Genomic DNA, 19,989 nt, shown 5'->3' with positions numbered 1-19,989 from the left:
TTTTTTTTTTTTTTTTTAATTGTAAGATACAATTGCATTTGTTTTGCACTTTCTAATCTTGAAAACAGAAGCTGGGTAAAACTGGTTGGCTCTAGCCAGCTCTGCCTCTGTCAGTACTGGAACCAGTTTAGTTGGGGGTAGGTCAGCAGAGCAAAAGTTTTGTTTAAGGTCCTTCACAACCAGGTCAGTATTGTTTCTCTTAACTTGTTTAGCTTTTGTGCTGGGTTTGTGAAGGTACAATACAACTTAGCCCTTAACATACAACTGTTTTGGCTTTAATATAGCAAAGCTATAAATAGACACCCCCTTGCCTCCCCAGCAGTGGGAAATGACTGCAGCAGGTGTTGTCCTCTGCTAGAAACTTGCACATTATTAGCACCCAAGTACTTTTTTAAAAAAATTGATTTTCTTGTTGTGTGTTCTTCCTGTATTAAACGCCAACTGACTAGTCTGCAAGCATCTTGTTAAAATCTGAAATCTTCATTAAGACAAAAGAAATAAAATCAGAAAGGTATTTTTGGTTTCTTTCTGTGGAGCCTCTGTGTAAAGTATATTTTATATGCAATTTTAAAAGTATTAACAGAAGGCACAGGAGAGCTGCATAATGCTGGTCCCTGGTTGAAATGGTATTTTGGTTCTTTTACCTGGGTTGGGCTGGAGTTTAGCTCAGATTTGTTACAGCAGCTCCTCCATGGTGGTTCTGATGGATGCATGGAAGACTGCGGGCAGGACTTGTATCCCGGCTTGTGCAGAACAGGACTTTGCACTGTGAATGGCATCAAGAAAATAAACGGGGCTTTTTGTGCAACAAGATAATGATCAGAGTAAATAAGGATATTGCAGTTTGGTCCATGCAAAATGAGTTTGATGGTGTCAATAAACAAGCTTCCCCTTGACACAAACCCCATCATTGTGTTTGGATTAACTTTCAGTCTCAGCAAAGAGGCTGAGTTGTTTGGGCAGGGAGAATAAATGCATTTGTGCTGCTGAGATTGTTTCCTTTCAGCCATGGTGGAGAGCCCTTGCCTCGTCATCGCTGTTGGGTGCTGAAGAAATAGTGAAATCAAGGGGAGATGCACTGGTTACTTATAGTGTGTGTGTAAACAACAGAAAAGGGGGACAATCCTGTGTTTCAGTTACTCTTTAACATTTATATGCCTTTATACCCCTTCCTTTCTCCCGCAGATGTGAGAGCTGTGTGGAACTGCTGTTTGTGAGAGGGGCTGGGAACTGCCAGGAGTGTGATACCCCCCTGCGGAAGAGTAACTTCAGGGTACAGCTCTTTGAGGATCCTGCTGTTGACAAGGAAGTGGAAATTCGGAAGAAAGTGCTGAAAATGTGAGTTTCACCAGTTAAAAGAACAGAAGGTGGATGTGTTTAATGGATCATAGAATCACAGAATGGTTAGGATTGGAAGGGACCTTAAAGATCATCCAGTTCCAACCCCCCTGCCATCAGCAGGGACACCTTCCACTAGACCAGGTTGCTCAAAGCCTCATCCAACCTGGCCTTGAACACTTCCAGGGAGGAGCAGCCACAGCTTCTCTGGTCAACCTGTTCCAGTGTCTCACCACCCTCACAGTGAAGAACTTCTTCCTAATATCTAATCTAAACCTCCCCTCTTTCAGCTTAAACCCATTTCCCCTTGTCTTGTCATTAACTGCCCTTATGAAAAGTCCTTCCCCAGCTTTCTTGTAGCCCCTTCGGGTACTGGGAGACCGCTATAAGATCTCCCCGGAGCCTTCTCTTCTCCAGGCTGAACAACCCCAACTCTTGGGGATCACCATTTACAAAAAATTTACTTACTCCTCCAGTAGTACAGAGGAGACAATTTTTTTTTTTTTTTTTTAAGTGACAACCCATAAAACATTTAACATGGAGGGATTTCAGAGAATCTGATTTTACGCAACAACTGAGGCCTGAAATCTCAATTTAGCCCTGAGGGGTTCCTGCTTAGCATTAGAAAATGTTGGGTGTTTCTATGTGGTCTCCTTTGGTGAAGATTTGCCTCCTAAATGGAGATGATTAGATATTGAGGGCTACAGCTGCTTTCCCTTTGAGGGGTTGGACATGGGAGTGGGGCAATAAACAAGACCTTGATTGCTTTGTTCCCTGGGGACCTGTTCTGAGAGTGGGAGGCTAGTTCTCTTAAAAATGAAAATTGACAAAAGAGAAGCTATGTTCACATTGTTTTCCACTTCACACAGCAGTTGTTAGTGGAAATGTTACTAGGCTGTCATGAAAATTTGAGAGCTCTTGGTATTGAGATAAATGAGGTCTAAAATTCCATCTCGCTCCTTGTGGCCAAGAAACAACATTTTATAAGGAAAATAAGTATTCCAGTTGATGTTCTGGTAGAAGAGGGTCTGACAGAATGAAACAAACCTGGAGAGAGTTGTGTATGCAAAAATGAACGTACAGGTAAATTGTAAGCTTGGCAGGCTTTTCCTGAGACTTAGTTCAATACTAGATGAATCATATGATGTTGCTGAGGTGCGGGGAAATTGAGTCATTGAATACCAAGATCCTGCTGTGGAAAGTAGTAATAATTTTGATGTTTGCTTATAAAGTCTACTGAAGTTAACAAAAGTAAAACTGTAATGAAGTCAGCTTAGTTGACTGAACACGGAATGAAGTGCAGTTAGAGCAGAAAACATTGTAAAATGCTTGTCCTACTTAGATTTGCCAGATTAGTTTTTAGTAGACAGAAAAAATTGTCCCCAAATTGTAATTTGGCCTGAGTTCTCAGGATTAGATTTTTATACTCCTCAGTGTCATGCATCTTCATCTACAGAGCAGGCAGAATCTCAGCTTTATATTTTCTTGGGAAGAAGGCCTGTGTGTCCTGACTTCCAGAGGTTGCTCACGTTCTAGCCAGTTGTCCCTTCATCGTTTTACTTTGCAGCTATCGAGTGTTGGATAAATGAGTTCTGGAATGGTCTATGGATATGAAATGAAATAATTGTGTAGCATTTTCAGTTTGCTGCTGACGTATGCTTTCTGCTGTTGGCACAAAACCAAACTCCCTTTTCTGATGCTTCTAGAAAAGCTTTTCTTGTGGGTGTTACTGTTGTCTCTTTTTAACAGTTTCTCATGCTGAAGGGCTGGCTTGAAATTAGCGTATCCGAGCCTCGGTGCTCCTGTTTACCTGTAACCCTGGAGAAGGAATCAGCAAACAGTAGGCAAACTTAACACTGATTTATGCCAGGCTGGCTCCTTTCCTTTGAAACAAGCACTACTGTCTCTTTTTAAAGATTCTGTACATTGGCCAGTTGTGGGAGCCACAAAGCACCTAGTTGCTAAAACTAGGTCGATAATTAATATGCTTGCAGCAAGAGTCTTGTTGAATTGAAATTGTATCTTTGTGTGTTATATAAATACTTGTTTCTCTTCTCTCAAAGATACAATAAAAGAGAGGATGACTTTCCCAGTCTAAGTGAATATAATGATTTCCTGGAAGAAATAGAAGAAATTGGTAAGTCTTAATGCTTGCATTTTTGATGTGCTGTGCTCATGAGACCATAGGCTTTTATCTTCTGACTCAGCTGTCTATGAGAATGTCTAAGTTGAGTTTCTGTAATAGGATTTATCATAGTATCAGATGTTTATCTAATTACTTTTTTTCCTGTACATTTTCAGTTGTGTTTGCTGAACTGTAGGACATTGTTAAGTAAAACGTTTTATCTGCCAGAGAAGATATGTGATTCAAAGAGGAAGTAGTTCTTTGTAGCTGGAAAAGGCAGGCTTGCAGGGGACTGTCGGTGCTGCACTGGGAAAGATTAAACAAAGAAAGGAGAAATTGAAATTTTCATTATATACCCCCATTAGCTTTATCTACCGTGACAGAAGCCATATGGCGTCTTTCATCGTTTTTGCTTCTGCAAGTACAGTAGTTGAAGCTGCTTTGAAGCTGATGACCTTACATACCACTGTGGTAGCATTTTATGTTGCTGTGCAGAAGGAGAAGGTTTAGGAACAGACGTTGATTTCTTTCTCTTTGGATTAGTTGAAGCAGAACTTTGCCCTTTGGGGAAGGGACTATGTTGTCAACAGAGTTTATTTTCTTCTTAGTTAGGGTGACTTGTGATTTATGGTGGAGTGATGGATTTTGCTTAGAAAAACAAGGATGTTTTCAAAGCAGTGACTCCTAAATGGATTGTTTCTTGGGTTTTATGAGCTTCTGAGGCTTTTCTTTTTTTGTTGTGGAGGAAGAAGAGGTGACTTAGAACATGCAGGAGGTGCAGTGAATGTCATCTGAAGGAAAACATGGAGATGCCACTCCTCTTTGGTTTCTCAAAGGAGCCCTTGCTCCTCTTGTCACTGTGGTCTTTTGTAGAAATGTATCCAGTACACTTAACTTCTGTGAGTAATGTATCATGTTTTTGTTGGCATCAAAAGGATGAGGCTGGAGAGTTAAAACACGTGGCTGGGAAATACCAAGCACGCTCATATGGGTCCAAATATCTGGAGGAGATGATGTGGGTGTAGTTCTGTTTGTATATTTTCTTGGATGTCGCAGAGGAAGTGTGGAATGAGTAGAGAGAATGGTTGCATCTCAGCTGGAGGATCCTGGAGGAATCTGTGTGCTCATCGAAAGGAAAACTGCATTTTATTTATGCGGCATTAAATACAGGTTTCCCACTTACTGCTGTTGCAGGGGTTTTCAGCATCTGCAACGAGGGAGTTGAAGTTTTGCCTGAAATTGCCTTAACCTCATCAATTTGTGCAGAATGTTAGGATTCTCTAGCTCATGGGATTAGGTTGTTAAATTTCAAGTGATTCCAGAGCCTACACTGTTAACTTGGTTTAGAAGCAGCAGAAATCATGGCTGGTCTTTGTAACCGTGTGAAGAAGAGTGAATTTGTGAATAATTTTGCTGGCCCTGCAAGCAAATAATAAAGAAGCTTGACAGATAGAGTTGTTAGGAATTGGAGTTAGTTGCCTGAAAGAGGCACCTAAAATAGTAAAAGGAATAGGAAGTCTGACTGCCTCCTAGTTTCTTCATGTAGCAACCAGGGTGATGAGAAGACAGACAGGGTGCAGTCGGAAGGCTCTTAATTTTCACTGACACGGGTCACTTGTGATCTACTAACTTCAGGCAGTTCCACAAGCTGGAGGACAGGTTAGAGTCAACAACAGGGTAAGAATTCAAGCCCTGTTCTCCTTTCCTGGTGACAAAGCTCATTGCACACATCTTGTTCTCCCTAAGCAGTTCCCTGCCTGTGCTCCTGGGCAGAGTTCTCCACCTGGCAGTTGCGTGGTGACAGTGTGACTTTTTCCAGTGTTTTTGCTGTGCCCGTTGTGTGTGGCAGAGCTGAACCATGTGTTAAAGGTGTCTTCGACTCTGTGTGGTTACTTCACATTTTACTGCTGAGAGTATTTATTTAATTTTTTGTGTGTATGTGTATTCTCTGCTTGTTTGTGCATGTGAAAAGCTAGGCTGCAAGATGAGAAAGAAAGGGTATAGCCATGCAGTGCCAAGTTTTCCCCTATGGAACCACTGTCCAGCAGGTTGGCAGTAGCTGGTGGTGGTTGTTCAAGCTGTGGGTTTAGGAAGCTAGGGAGCCAAAGAACTGGTTTTCCCCTTTCTCCCCCTGCCCCAAATTTTAAGTTTTTCTGGGAGAGGGTAGAATTGCTGCTTTACCCTGTTTTCTTTTTGCTGATAAGTTTTGTTTGCTAAATTGTTGTGGGGGATTAAATGGAGTAGTTGCTTGGCAGAGACAAAATGTAAACATCTTGTATAAGTGTTCTTCATGTGACCCTGGCACAATTCTGATAGCTTTTCCAAATGTTTCAGGTAGGTCAACTCCAACATGTGCAGCAATTGCACTGTCTTATTCCATTGATATGATATATGACCTCACTTGAAACACATTTTCCCCCTTCATATCAGGATTGTTATACATACAGACTTTTTCTATTTAAAGAAAAGAGTTGGGTGGTATAGCAAAACTGTGAGAGGGGAAGGTCAAACAAACATTAGGGTAGTCACCTCTTACAATTTCTATTATAAAAAACACATTTTTGAAGTGGTTTAGAATGTAGCTGCTAAATAATGCTTTGGGCTAAAATATGTTATACAAGGTTTTAAATAGAAACCACATTTTAAAGCAAGTTTTCCCCAGAAGAAAAATCAGTTGGACAATTTGAGAACATTGTAAACACAGTTTGTTGTCATTAACACTAGGAAGAAAAATAAAGTTGAAAGGGTTAAAACCTGCCTTTGGGAAAAGTATGGACAACATCTATTGGAATAAGTCAGGTCTATGCCCATGTGACTGGAGGGGCAAGGTTAAACCTTAGAGTGTTGCCACTAGTTACAATCTCTGGACATCATGCAAATTTTGCTCGCTCTTTCTACAAGGTTTTCTTCTTCCCCAGAGTATCTCCACAGCCAGATTTTCAAAATGTGGTGTGTAAGCTGTCGAGAGCAGGGCCCGCCTCCCAGCACGTGTATACACACTGCTTGGCACCATTCTCCTGGTACCTGGATGAGGCCTCTAGGCATTACCACAACACAATTGTTAATAGTAATTATTGCTTTTTAAAAACATTCAGTACATTCAGCTTGAAAGGAAGCTACTGTATTGGTGCCCTTTGGATTCTTGTATCTCATTGCTCCTCTAAGACTTGATGCAATACCAGCTGCCTGGTGACTTGTCTTGCTCAGGATGTTTATCTCGCGAGCGATCCTTGGGTAGAAAGGATTTTGGTATCTATGATCACTTGTGGGTTGTGTTGTTTATTGTTTTGTGGTTTTTTCTCTGTGTGTGTGCACGAGGATGGTGTTGCTGGTCCTGACAGTGGGAATAACCCAACTGGAAATCAGGCATCTTTATAAAAGATATATTTCAACCATCTCATCTGAACAAAGATTTCAGTACCACACTGTTCTAGCCAAAATGATCTTAGACTGATGGGGCTGAGTGATTTCAATATTTTTTTACTATACTAAGGTATCTTTCTGGAAAATTATTGGCCCAATAAAAGATAACTGAGGATAAACAGAAATAATTATTAATACCTACCTAGATTTTTCTGGCTTAGCTGTGGGTTTTCTTTTGTTTCTGATAATTATTCTGTTATAATCACAGAAATGTTGATGGGAAGGGACTTGTTAAAATCTATTCCATCTTTTCTCCCCCACACCCCTCTCCTACTCCTCTTAAAAGTACAGGGCCCAGGCACAGAAAGCACCAACAGAAGGTGCCACAGTAGGTTTGAACTGCCCGGGCAGGCTGAGCATGTGGTTGTGTTTCCCTTCAGAGCGCTCTGCTCGAAGCAGTAGCTGTTCTGCCATTCCTGATCTCTAGCTGGCGTTTTATGATGATGATAAGGAAGGAGTTGTTTGTAGTAGGGCGGGAGGAATATTGTTTATAATAAACTAACACTACTAATTTTTAAATTTGCAGCTGTCTCATGCCAGCAATGCAGATCACACACTGTTAGTAGAGTAATCAGCTGCTATCTTGCCAGAGAAGGAAATGTTCCTACTATTCGAATAGCAAATATTTTTTACACGGTAACATTACTGTCTCTTAAGGCACAAGGAGTAGAAGTCACAGAAAATTTTCAGTGTCTCGGACTAAATCAGGGAAATTTTGATGGACTTAAAAGTTCTGCAGTGGAGTGACGTTCATTCATACTGCTGCGTCTCTGGACAAGTTATTGTGCCATACAATTTAAATTTTCGTCTCATTTTATTTTTTATAACTAGGAAAATATTTTTCCATTTGTTGTAGAACTGCATAATAAATGTTGTTGTTTTGAAAAGCAATGAAAGTCTCCCTGTAGAGCCTGAATTTCAGAAGTAGGGAGTCTTACCTAAATAGAATGAAATGTTTCAGAGAAACACAATAGTCTTCCTGTTATACTTCAACAGATGTCTCAAGGCAAGTCATTTTATAAACCAACCAATGTGAGATGGATAAGTAGATAAATAATTGTTGCATACAAAACAGCTTCTGTTTCTTTTCCCTGAAGGGTTTCAGGCCTCTTATATCGGCTTATGCTATATTTCAACATGGACAAAAAATAAGTCTGGCTTCTCTTTGAAATCTTTTCAAACTAGCCATCTGCTTTGCCAGTCATATTCAGATCTTTACCAATATTTTTTCAGGGTAGGTGTAGCATAGGAGTTAGAATTTCTTTAACTCTTTCTGGCTCTTCTAGTTTTATAACTTGTTTTATTGTATTTTTTTAAAAAGGGAACACTTGGAAGAATGATATTTAAAATAAATTTCTGGCAAACCCAAAAGCAGACCAAATAAAAACCAGTATTGCACAGTCCTAGCTATGTGAAAGGTAAGGTGTTGAGTATTAGTGACTGTGTTCTTTGATTTGATACTTGTTGGTTTTTATATGCCAGGTAACTTGTGGAGGGGACAAGGCAGAAGAAAAAGAAATAATCCCTGAGCTATTTTTTGTAGCCTAATGCCCTTTATAAAATGGTCTTGTCAGCTGTAATTGCAAGGATACAATGGCAGGAATTTGTCTTCCCTGGATATTGATGAAAAGTCGTTTGAAGCTCATGAAAAATACATTAGAAAATATGTTGGAAGACTTTTTGGCTGTCTAGTTGGCCACTGATAACCATGCAGTGTCAAAGAGCGTGGTTTGTTTTGCTGCTACAGTGTTTATTGTAGGAGGGAAGTTACTCTCTTCATTTATTAAAGGACAACTATTGACCCTGATGTCCATATAGAGACATATGGTTTTAACACCGTTGCAGCAAAATTGAGCTCTTCAGTATTTTAAGTCTTGAGATGTGGACCGTTTAGTGTTGAGGAGCAGATGCTTAGGACCAAGATAATGTTCCTCTTCAATGACTATGAATCAATACTCAGTGGGAGAAATCTGCTCTGGTCTGGAGGGTGTTGGAAGTATGAATCTTTCTGATTGCTGATGTCCTACCGTATCCCCAGGTGACAGAGTAGAATAAGATGGACAGAGCAGAATCAGCATGGTGTGAGCAGATCTGACTATTGAGAGGGTTTTACCTGTAATTTGGTTCCAACCACAGCAGGAAAACAGAAGGAGAAATAAACCATCTTTTACCTTGCTGTGAGCAAAGCAGTAGGCATTTAAGGTGGCTATGCAGGTGGATATTGAAGATTTCTTAAACATTGGTGCAGAAAAATCTCTTGCATGGAAATGTTACTTCATATCAAGTTGCAAAATAAATCCACTTTTGTAAGTAGTTCTAAATAAAGGCAGGCATCTGCACACGTCTAAAATTTGCCTGTTTTCCCCAGTATGAGTTTTAAATGTTATGGTTTTTGTTTTACAAATTTAGGTTGTGACTGGTAGAACCTATTAAAGATAACTGAGAAGGGAGGAAAAAAAAAACCTTGAACATTTCAAGCAGCAATAGTTGCAAAACCTGGATCATCATCTTATTACTGGATTATTTTTAGAGAAATACCCAAGATGTTCAGGAGCCCAGAGGCATTTGGCATCTCATCTTGCTCCTCCTCTTGCACCTGAAGGTGGCATCTGGGCATCCTGCTAGCACAGCATGTCTCATATCCTATTTCTTTCTCGTGTCGTCATTGAAGAGTTGAGAGACCTGATGTGTGGATTTAAGCTGTAGGAAGTGCTGACATTCCCATGCAGCTGCTGTCATTGCAGGGCCCCGGTCTGATTGTATGCCAGCATTTTCACATGACAATTCTTCTCTACCATAATACTCAAATATTAAGCTGCTTGTCAGCAGGGAATTGTAGGATGGGAAGTTGGATGTCAAATCTCCATTGAAATACTCAAAATATTGACTAAAATAATGTGTTTTATGAAGGAGATGCTGGCATAACCGGGAAGTGTATGTATGCTGCAATATGAAACTGGAAAACGTTATGCCTTTTGGAGAGAAAAAAAATTAAATACATTTGAAACGGGTAACTTGCTTCCAAAAACCCAGAGCTGAACTTTGGAGGTCTTGTTTGGGTTATCGCAGTGCCCAGAAGTTCCACCTGAGGTGAGATCCAGACTACAGAGATAGGTGCTGCATGTGGCTGTAGTAAGGAGACACAGCAGACTGTGCATAGGAGAAAGGAAGCTTTATTTACAGGTAGGACATCTCTAGTCTGGGGGCCCAGCGATTGGCCCAGGAACAGTAGCAAAGTTGGAAGCAGAACCCAGGTTTTGTTTCCAAATCAAATGCTTAAACCACAAAACCAGCCTGCATCTCAGATCACTTCTGAAGTGAGGATGATGGGCTTGCAGTGGAAGAGTTCAGCTGATTTAGGAGCCAAGCTGAATTAAAATAGCAGTCCTCTTGATATTGCTCATTATTTGGAAAACAGGAGAAAAAGTTAAATACAACTTTTTTGTTTCTTTGCTTAAAGTTAGAAATTTCTTCAGCTGTATCTTGTGTAGCTCTTTTTTGCTGTAGTTCAAGGAAGGACTGAATACTTTTGATAAGAAGAAGAGGATGTGATGGTTCTGTACTCCCGGAAAGAGAATATTTGTATTCCTCTCTGTACATTTCTCTTACTTCCCTTGCACTGTCTCTGGCACTTGCCTGACCCCTTTGCTAAGCCAGTTCAAGTTACTGGAGGGTTTCTGTTGACACTGCAAAGCATCCAGGGAGTCCCGGGAGTCAGAGCAGGGGAAAGGGCAAGACATGCTGGGAAGAGGGATGTAAGAGCAGGGCTGCTGCTCTTTGGCTCTACATCTGGGTTTGTAGAACTGAACTCTGGCATTTTGGACCTTCTTTGTTTTCTCCCCCTGCCCTCATTTGCTCCCTGCTTTGATTTCCTGCTGTTTCCTTTGCTTCTGTCAACTGGTTTGCCAGTCTAGACTATTCATGGTTTGGTTTACCTAGAACTCTCCTAAAAGTTCATTTCTGGCAGGTTACCCGTGGAGAGGATGAAAGAAGGGATATAATCTTTACCAAACAGACGTATGTGCTGTTCTGATGAGTAACAACACAGTCTTCATTCGTGCTTCCTTCCATTTCTCTCTAGCAGCCTTACACAAATGATTGGCAGTGGTGTAGGTGCCCAGGGTTCATTTTGCCCAATCACTTGTGAACCTAGGAAGAGAGAACTGACCCAAAACCTGCCAATTTTTGTGTTGGTGTTTCTGCTAGAACTTCCTTCCCTTCCTTAGGGTTTGAGTTAGCGCAGTTGCTGTGCCATTGTTGTGAAGGATTTATCAATGGCAGTGCAAATTTCTCTGCTGCTCCTGTAAATTTACTGTAGCCACGTGACAAAGCTCTTTGAGGCTTTCAGGGCTGTACATGAGCACTACTGGATAGCTTTAAGGCCATGGGCATGAGCCCAGCATCCACTCTGGATGGTGATCACCAAGCAACTTCCCAGTGATAATGGCTTTCAGTTGGAATTCACTTGACCCACAGTTGAACCAGTGACCTAGAGGTGAAAGGCTCAGGCATTGTATCAAATTACTAATCATCCAAACCATCTACGTGTTTCAAGCTGTTGATTATAGAAACTGTTCAGTTTCTTGAGATATCTTCTGTGCCATGTGTAGATAATTGGGAATGTTGTGCTAAAGTATGGAGCTTGCTGGCTGGCCGGCCCTGCTTGCTCATAATTATGTGAGATATAGTCTGTCACTATTGAGAGACATCAAAAGAATGTCATTTAACCTATTAATCGAGGTGCATCTGCAGATTCCTCATAATAAAGGTAATTGTACATTGGTGCCTTTTAAGTTATAAAGTAATGTGAACATTTCTTGTGTACCTGAGAATTTATACCGTCTCTGTAGTCTTTGTGCATGAGATAATCTTACAAAATGAAATTACTTAATTTCTGACCTTGTCATACTATCTATGTGTTTAATTTAATTTTACAGGAATCACTGTGTTCTTAGCTGTAACTGCTACTTGAAAAGGTCAATGTTTTATGAATAGTATTATGATTATTCATGTGTATCATTATCAGTATCACAAAATAGGATGTAGTTCTCAAATTTTAATCTCCTACAGATATGTAAACCTACAGGAACTCTGATGACTTCTGTTGAAGTTTGCAGTGGTTTAGCAGATTGAGTGTGCCTTGCTTTACAAGGCATATTTAAATAAATTCTCTTATTGTGATGTTTATATCTGGTGCTAGAAGGGTTAGAGAACATGAGTAGTAGTTCTTTGTCATAGTCGTGTATGCTGACCTAATACTTTTGCTTTCTGTCTTTCTAATATTTATGCAGTATTTAACTTGACAAACAATGTGGATTTGGAGAACACCAAAAGGAAAATGGAGCTGTACCAGAAGGATAACAAAGAAGTCATTCAGAAAAATAAGTTAAAACTGGTTAGTTAACTTTTTCTCTCCCCTACAATTTTTATTCCTTAAAGAATTAAAGGATTTTTGAGTGGAGTACTTTCTGTAATGTCTTAAAAAAAAGCCAAAGCTGAAGGCAGTATGCTGATGTTCTCTGATACTGATATTTAGTGCCGTGTAAAGAGATTAAATTGATAGTTGAAATGTAGTTATGCTTTATTTAGGAAAGGGCTTGAAAAGAGGGACAGGCAGTAAAGTCTGCATCTAATACATCACCACCGCATCTGTGCTGGCAGTGTCGTTGGACAATATCCAGGAGAGACCAAGTTCATTTCTATACCAGGACAATCATTCCATTCTCATCCAAAGGAAAAAAAGAATCCAGACACAGACATGATGAAGCTCCCAGGAGAGAGTTGTAAAATTGAGGGAAAGCACAGGTCTGGTTTATGCAAAATTTAAAATGAAAGATGTTGAAACAAACATTAAAACTTTTGTTCAAGAGCTGATAACAGTAACATCATGAGTATCGTATATGTGATCTATATGCAAAACACATGGTTCTTTGAAAAATCCATTCATTAAAATATGTCTCAGATATAATTTGTTCTTTAAAAATAAATTTGTGTGCATTTCTTTCTGTAAGAAAAGTTTAATCTGTTAAATATTTTTTCAGTATAAAAATACACATTGTTATCGGTTCTTGAAGGAAAATGTCTGCCCAGAGTGTGGCATAACAAGGTTTTGTGTTTGTATTCCAGTTGCACTAAGGACTTGCTTTCAAATCAGTAGGGGTGAAATCCTCACTCCCCTGAAGTCTGTGGCAAAACTCCCAGTGATTTCTTTAGCTCTAGGATTTCACAGGAGGAGATTGGAATCTGAAAAATGTTTGTTTGAACCTCTTCCTTTTAAAGGCAAGGAAATTTCCCCAGGGGTCCATCTCTGATCTGTTATCCTGTCTCTGACACTGTGCAATATCCTATGCTTCAGAGCTTGAAGAGACCTGCCAAAGCTTTGGCTACATGTCTTATTTTACCATGTAGGTGCAACCTCTAGGGTGGGTCACCATGAGAATAGGGTGCTTTGCCTGCAGCCCACCTTCCGAAGGTTCACGTACGTGACTCACGGGCAGCTTGTGCACCAGCTGTGTGATCGTATCAAGCAGCACAGTATTACTCTGTACCCACCCAAGCCCCCTGGGCCTTCTGCTTTCTGTACTCTACGGTCTTGCTGTGCAAGAGGGTGTCTGCTGGAAGCTGGGGCAAGCCTGCGTGAATCCAGGCTTACTGGAGATCTGGAGACATTTATTCTTTATTTCTTTTTCAACCTTTGAAACATTCAACATTTATTTTTCAACAATTGAAACGTAATAATAGACTTGACGCAGTTGCTATTACAAAAACTGCGTGATCTTGCCCATAAATTTACCCCTCTCCCAAAAGCTGAAAGGGTAGTTTCTCTAGCTCTTTTTGGCAGGTTTTGGAGTGTCTTTAATCCTTAAATGGTAAAAGGAGTCCTCATTTCTTGCGTAAACTTCTTATGCTAGTCATTGTCCCATCATTCTTGGACTGACATAAATTTTCCTGTCCACTGTAACAGTTTGCTTCTGAGGAATATAGATGTTCTCTGTTCCCCTTGGTGTTTTTGTTACTCTTTGCCTGTTCCAGTTTGAATTTGTGTTTGGCAAGTAGAAGGGACCAGAACTGAATGCAGTATTGTAGCCAAAGATCTTAACAGCCTCTTATAAAATATCACCATTTTCCCTTCTCTTCTGGAAATATGTTGACATACGTGGTCCTAAGACTGTTCTTCTCTTGTAGCACTGTCATATGCGAGGTTCAGAAGCCATAGTGGTCAAACAGTGCATCGTGTTTTCTCCTCTTTGGTTTCTAACTGATGAATTAATGTCTCCAAATCTATGGCCTTGTAGTTCATTTTCATCTCACTTCTGCTACTTCTGTCCTTACGACAAATCTTTCTTATAAATCAAAATATTAAGTTACTGAAGCAGTCACCTTAGAATTTAAATAACTGTTTGTTCTTCTGTCAATAGAAGCCATATTCTTAATCTCTGTATCCAGTTCCTAATGACCTTGCTACTCATGTATTAACCCATCTGTTAGATGTGTAGATTTGATGCAGGACTGTGCAGAGAAGAAGCTGAAGTAGACAGGTTTGGATAAAAAGGTGAAGAACTCTTTGGAGAAAGGGTTCTTGTCATTATAAATTCAGATAGATACATGTATGCACACACATACTTTTTATATATTTAAAGCCTTGCAGACTGGGTCGGCTGCAGTTTCCCCAAATGTGCCATCTTCCTTAAAAACCTGCTATTCTGCAGTTGTAGGATGACCTGTTACTTCCTACTTTGTCACTAGATGTTTAATTTCGCTTGCTGCTTTGTTCAGTCTTGAAGCAGTTTTGTCTGGATTTAGTAGTGTGAATGTGTTTAAATTTTCTTGATTGTCCTTTCTTGAATGTGGTGAAACATTACACTTTCTATTTAGTTCTTACCATTTGCCATCTTGACTTTACTTCAGGCTTCACCATGATCATCACTATTTATTTAGATGTTGGGACTGTGTCTACATTACCTTTGACACAACCCCTGCTGCCTATTGAACACCTCTCTTCTGTTCTACTGCTCTTCCTTTCAGAAATAATTTGATCTGACTTGTGATAATTCTTCCTTTTTCCTCTGATCTGGTCTGGTTTAGGTCTGTATATCATTTTACTTATTTCTGGCTATAATTTTTGTGGACTGGTTCTTCAGTCTAGGTCTGTTGGGACTTTCCTACAAGTTTTCTGTTTCAGTGCAAATTCCAGGCAGTCTTTAGATATAAACTTGCAGAGGCTTGGAATATCCTAAAGACCCTGAGCTCTTCAGTTCTGTTGACTGAACTAACTAGATCCCTTAATTCTCAGAAATAACCGCAATTAGCAACTAGGGGATTTGTTTGTTTGTTTCCTTTCATTAAATGCAAAGAGAATCCGGTTTCAGGTGGTCACTGGTTGGAGAGCAGCTCTTTAACAGTGCTGCTGCTAGTTACAAAATGAAAGCAGCTTCTCTTGGCTTGGTGGCAGGTGATGAGATCTGTCAGTGCTTGTATCCAGAAGGAACTGGGCCTCACTAGGACCCATTGGCTTGATCTGCCTGCTAAAGGGATGTTTTTCAGCATATTCTGGCATATATCAGATTGCTGTGCTTTATGATATGAATTTAGGTCTTTTTGTTACAGGAACAGATTTTACTAAGCTGTTGGCTGCAGTAATGTTTTGCTGAAACTGCTTCCATGGATTAATCATCCATTTAAGTTTTATAAAGTTTTAATGATTTCTGCATTTTTACTTAATCTGCCTTTGCTGGGAGATTTTTGCTGGGAAACATTTGGAAAATGTTTTCTATATGTAATTGTCCTATACCTCCTTACCACCCTTCATCTGCATAAAGTTGTTTAGCTGTAATCCTTCCCATCCCCCCTTCCTGTCTTTGACCCCTCCTCTTTTTTTTTTTACCCCCCTTCCACTGTTATTTTCAAATACAGATGACTTAATAGTTTACAGGTTAAAAAAGACTTCTCAAGAAGTAAATCTTGAAACAACAAATAGTCACTAGGTACTAGTTATTTTTCTTTCCTTCTCTTGTGGCACATGACTTCAGTCCAAGTTATAGGAAAAATTCCTCATTTTCTGCGAATGTGACTTTTTTTACAGTTCATGCTTAAGTATGCTTTAGCTTATAAGTTTCTCTGTTAATATTCACAGATTTGTACTTTCTTATTTTTCTTCTACACACAGTGTACGTTGCACACAAGTTGCAGCTGATGGGGGGCAATCAGGAACAGCATTGTGGGATTATATTTTTGGTCACCCACTTACATCACTTGAGAAGATGTGTGGGAACTAAGAGGGGGTCATTTTAGGGCAAAGGTATAAGGAAAAGCCATTGTCATTCTCTAACATTTACAGAGCCACGATCCAGATGGTTGGTTTCTACTGCAGAGAGCAGCAAGGAAGAGAAAAAAAAAAATCTAGTTTTGTGCTGAACAATAAGAGGAGATAAAATCATAATCCATAATGTCCTTAAATTTTACCTTAAAAGGTAGAATTTGTCTGCTTCCTCATTGCTTGGTCTGTCCTCAGTCCTTTGGTAGGCAGCAGAGCTGTGGGTGAGCTCTGTCCACCCAAGGAAGAAGGTTGCTATGAGTTGATTCCTAATTTTCATTTCAGACACGGGAGCAGGAAGAGCTGGAGGAAGCTTTAGAAGTAGAGCGACAGGAAAACGAACAAAGGCGACTGCTCATACAGAAAGAAGACCAACTACAACAAATGATGAAAAGGAAGAATAAGCAGGCACTCCTGGATGATCTGGTGAGTAACAAAACCAGAGGCTTTGAATGTTCAGTAGCAGAGCAAACAGCAAGTACATTGACATTCATCTCCACCATGGTTAACTGTGTGGAATTAACACGTTTGCCCCATTGTTTCCCTGTCTTGCATGTTTTGTGTTACTGTTCTCTCACCTCTCATTCATTTCAATGTTACAAACAACTCTGGTTTTGGTAAGATAAGGTCTGGAGGAGGAGTGTTTCTGAGATTCATAGACTTAATTGGACTTATTGCCCAGAATGTCCAGTGCTGGTTAGAAATTAATTCTAGGAAAGCATTCTTGGCTGTTTCTACACAAAATTAATCCTAGATAAGATTCTAACAAAGAAAAATGCAGAAGCATTTGAGTATTTGACAAAGCTTATTTTCCTGGTTCTACCTACTTTAATTTTTTTGGTTCATTTCTTACTGAGCTTCCATTGAAAGCTCTCTTCTTGTTGCTAATTGACATGTGGAGGTATATTTCAGAAACTGCCTTAGTGAGTCCAGCCACTCTACCAGTTTACTTATTATTTAACATTTGACTTCGTACCTGAAGCAGAGCCAGTATAAAAGTCCATGTTTCTCTTTAATTCCTTGACAATATGAAAGCCATGGACTTTGACTGTGATCTAGGATGGCGTGCATTAGCATAGCTGATATGGTGACTACTCTACCCTGAGCCTGACGGGTGATGGTTGGGGTTCTGTCATGTTCGACAAGGCCATGTAACCTCCTGCCTGTTTTTCCTTCAGCTGATGACAGTTGCATCTGCTTTGGTGCATGGCTGATCATGCCATTTGTGAGGCGGGTAGAGAGAAGTTGCTGCGTTGGTTCAGCCTTAATGTGAACTCTTTACCACTGCTGGCTTGTTAAGCAGTTCTGAATAGTGGTTGACAACCCAGTGTGTTGAAGCAAAGTGGTAACCAGGAGCTACTTCATGAGTTCAGCCACCTCTGCAAGGGGGAGATGATGGAGAAGAGGGGACAGTAATCTCATGAGTTATTTGAGCATTGGTCAATCCTTTTTTGAGTCAGAGCACCTAGACGATAAGTGGTCTCTTTGTATTCAGAAACTACTAAAATAAAAAGATTTCTTGCCTTGAGTGTGTCATGTTCTCTTACTGCAAACTTTTTGTGTACGAGTTGCTCCTTTTGAAGTGAACAAAGCTTGGATTCATTTCAGGGGTGTATAGAGAACTGAAGAAGAACTCAGCTGCTTCTGGAAATTGTGTTAATCTTGTCTTTGTCTGAATTTACTACTGATTCTGCATCTGAAATGCAATGATGATCTCTGGGCATAGAGAAGCTTAATAAATGTTATTTAAACAAGATTCATGTCTCAATTTTTTAATACACCTATGTGTGTACAGACATGAGTAGTGGATCAATTAATAAAATCACCACTATGAAATTGAATTTAATGGCTCAGAATAGGAATTTTAAACTGGTTTCTGACTTACTTCAGTCCTGTTCTAAAGCACATTCTTAATTTACCGGAGACCAGTGTGGTTTTTTGGTGTTTGTTTGGTAGTTTGGGATTTTTGTTTGTTTTTTGGTGGTGTGTTTTGTTTTTTTTTTTACAGAGCAGTTGGTTTTACTGGAAAGCTACTTTACCAGATGACTTGAGGAAAGAATGATTATAAATAATCCTTGAAACATAACCAAAATAGGTAGTTTTAACTGTGATTGCATATGTATTGCTATTAAAACATATATTAATATTCTAATAACAACAGGTGATTTTTAAAGGCTGAGGAAGGAAACTGGGCAATTTTAAGTTGCGTCTCTGTTTATGAAGGGGCACTGTCAACTTAGATTTGAGCCCAAACTTGTTTTGTAATACTAAAGGTTTATAAAACCAGCACTGAAGTATTTGTATAATGACTTACAAAGTCTCTGGAAAAACCAGCAGTTGTTAAACAAATAAACATTTCCTATGGTCTCTGAAACCCCTCTAATGCTGCGCTGCAAATCTGAAAATGAAGGTGATCATAAGTGAAACTTAGCTGAGAAATGCAGCAGAAGCCAAGCATAAGCAGCAGCAGAGTAAAAAATTACATTACCAAAAAAAAAAATAATCTTCTATCTGTGGTTGGTGGTACTGTGCTAAAACAACAGGGATTTAGTTCTGACTACAGTGATACCAGTGGCAAAACTGCTGACTCGGCAGGATTGTGAGTGTGGAGGAAGGTGGGAAGCCGACATTTCACGTTGGTTTGGAATAGTCTCTTTTGGATACATCACCTGGTGCTGGGAACCTACAGCCCACTTGACCTGGGTCTTGGTCATTTTTTTCAAGATTTCTTTATTTTTTCTCCCATACTGGACAGCAAGAGAAAATTTAAGACAATTTTTTTGTGTGGTGTGGGTAGAGATGTTGGGTCTTTCCTCTTCCAAGAAGAGAATTTTACCTTTGTTGCTTAAATCCTAATGACTGAGGAGATTCACAGTTTCTTACATATATTATCGTGGTATCATTTTGAGTAAAGGTCTCAGTTGTTTACAAAAGTGTAAGAGAATGGTGTCTCTTCTTGAAAGAGCCTATAATTTAGATAGTCCAGAGGCAGGGAAAAAGGCACAGAAATGTTTGGTATTTAAAATGTCGTGCAGCTGGCTTGGTTCCTGGTTAGCCTGAGGAGTGTGGTGGCTCGTGCAGGAAGGACTGGCCCTGGGGCCAAGGCTCCCCGAGCCTGTCCTTGGTGGCATTAGGGATGGGAAGGCCAGTGTCACTTGCTGGAAAGCTGAATGAGGCATCGTGGGTGGCTGAGGCTCTGCAGGCTATGGGAAGAGCAGTCAAGTGCCTTGCCTAAGCTGTTACTTGTTGCCTGTTTTGCCTCCCAGTACTAAATTAGGTAGATTTTATATTACCTTTATTACAAATCACCTCTTTTACAATAAAACCTCTCACTTTAAAAGCACGAGACCTTGTTGTAAGTTAGACTTGTAGCCTCAAATGCATTTTACATATTCTTGGAAGGGTTGTGTGTGTGTTTTGTTTTGTTTTGGTTTTTTTTTTTTAATCTTCTAGACTTGGATAATCGAAGCTGAGTAAAATATTTACTGAATAAACTCTCTCACCTGTATACAGAGGATTGTAGATCTGCTCTTAGTCTGCTGTGTTGTACGACTTGCCTTTACTTCTTCAGGAGCCCGTACTTCCCAGACGTGAGCAGAATGGCATTGCAGCATGTGGCAGAGAGGCAGGTTTTCCCTGGGCTGTGGCATAGCTTGGAGCAAGGTGCCTTAAAGACCATAAAGTGTCCCCACTTTTACCAGAACCTCAGAGGTTTTGGAGACAAATCTTTCAGAAATTTTTGCATATAACTAGATTTGTTCATACTGTTAGACAGTTTGTTTTCCCATAC

General features: G+C 39.9%; 1 protein-coding gene across 1 annotated transcript in view; it reads left to right on the top strand.

Moving 5' to 3' along the window:
* Positions 1 to 1,185: 1,185 nt before the first annotated feature.
* LOC104517492 (MNAT1 component of CDK activating kinase) overlaps positions 1,186 to 19,989 on the top strand; it is a gene marked incomplete at both ends in the record, with an annotated part of 51,934 nt that continues 33,130 nt past the window's right edge. The window contains 4 exon segments of the mRNA XM_010177788.2: positions 1,186 to 1,338; positions 3,402 to 3,475; positions 12,178 to 12,281; positions 16,485 to 16,625. Coding sequence (XP_010176090.2) covers positions 1,186 to 1,338; positions 3,402 to 3,475; positions 12,178 to 12,281; positions 16,485 to 16,625 — 472 coding nt within the window.

The sequence above is a fragment of the Antrostomus carolinensis genome, unplaced genomic scaffold, assembly GCF_000700745.2.
Source record: "Antrostomus carolinensis isolate BGI_N321 unplaced genomic scaffold, ASM70074v2 scaffold13021, whole genome shotgun sequence".
NCBI classification, from domain to species: Eukaryota; Metazoa; Chordata; class Aves; order Caprimulgiformes; family Caprimulgidae; genus Antrostomus; species Antrostomus carolinensis.
The sequence above is the reverse complement of the archived record's forward strand: the minus strand, read 5'-3'. Positions and strand labels throughout refer to the sequence as shown.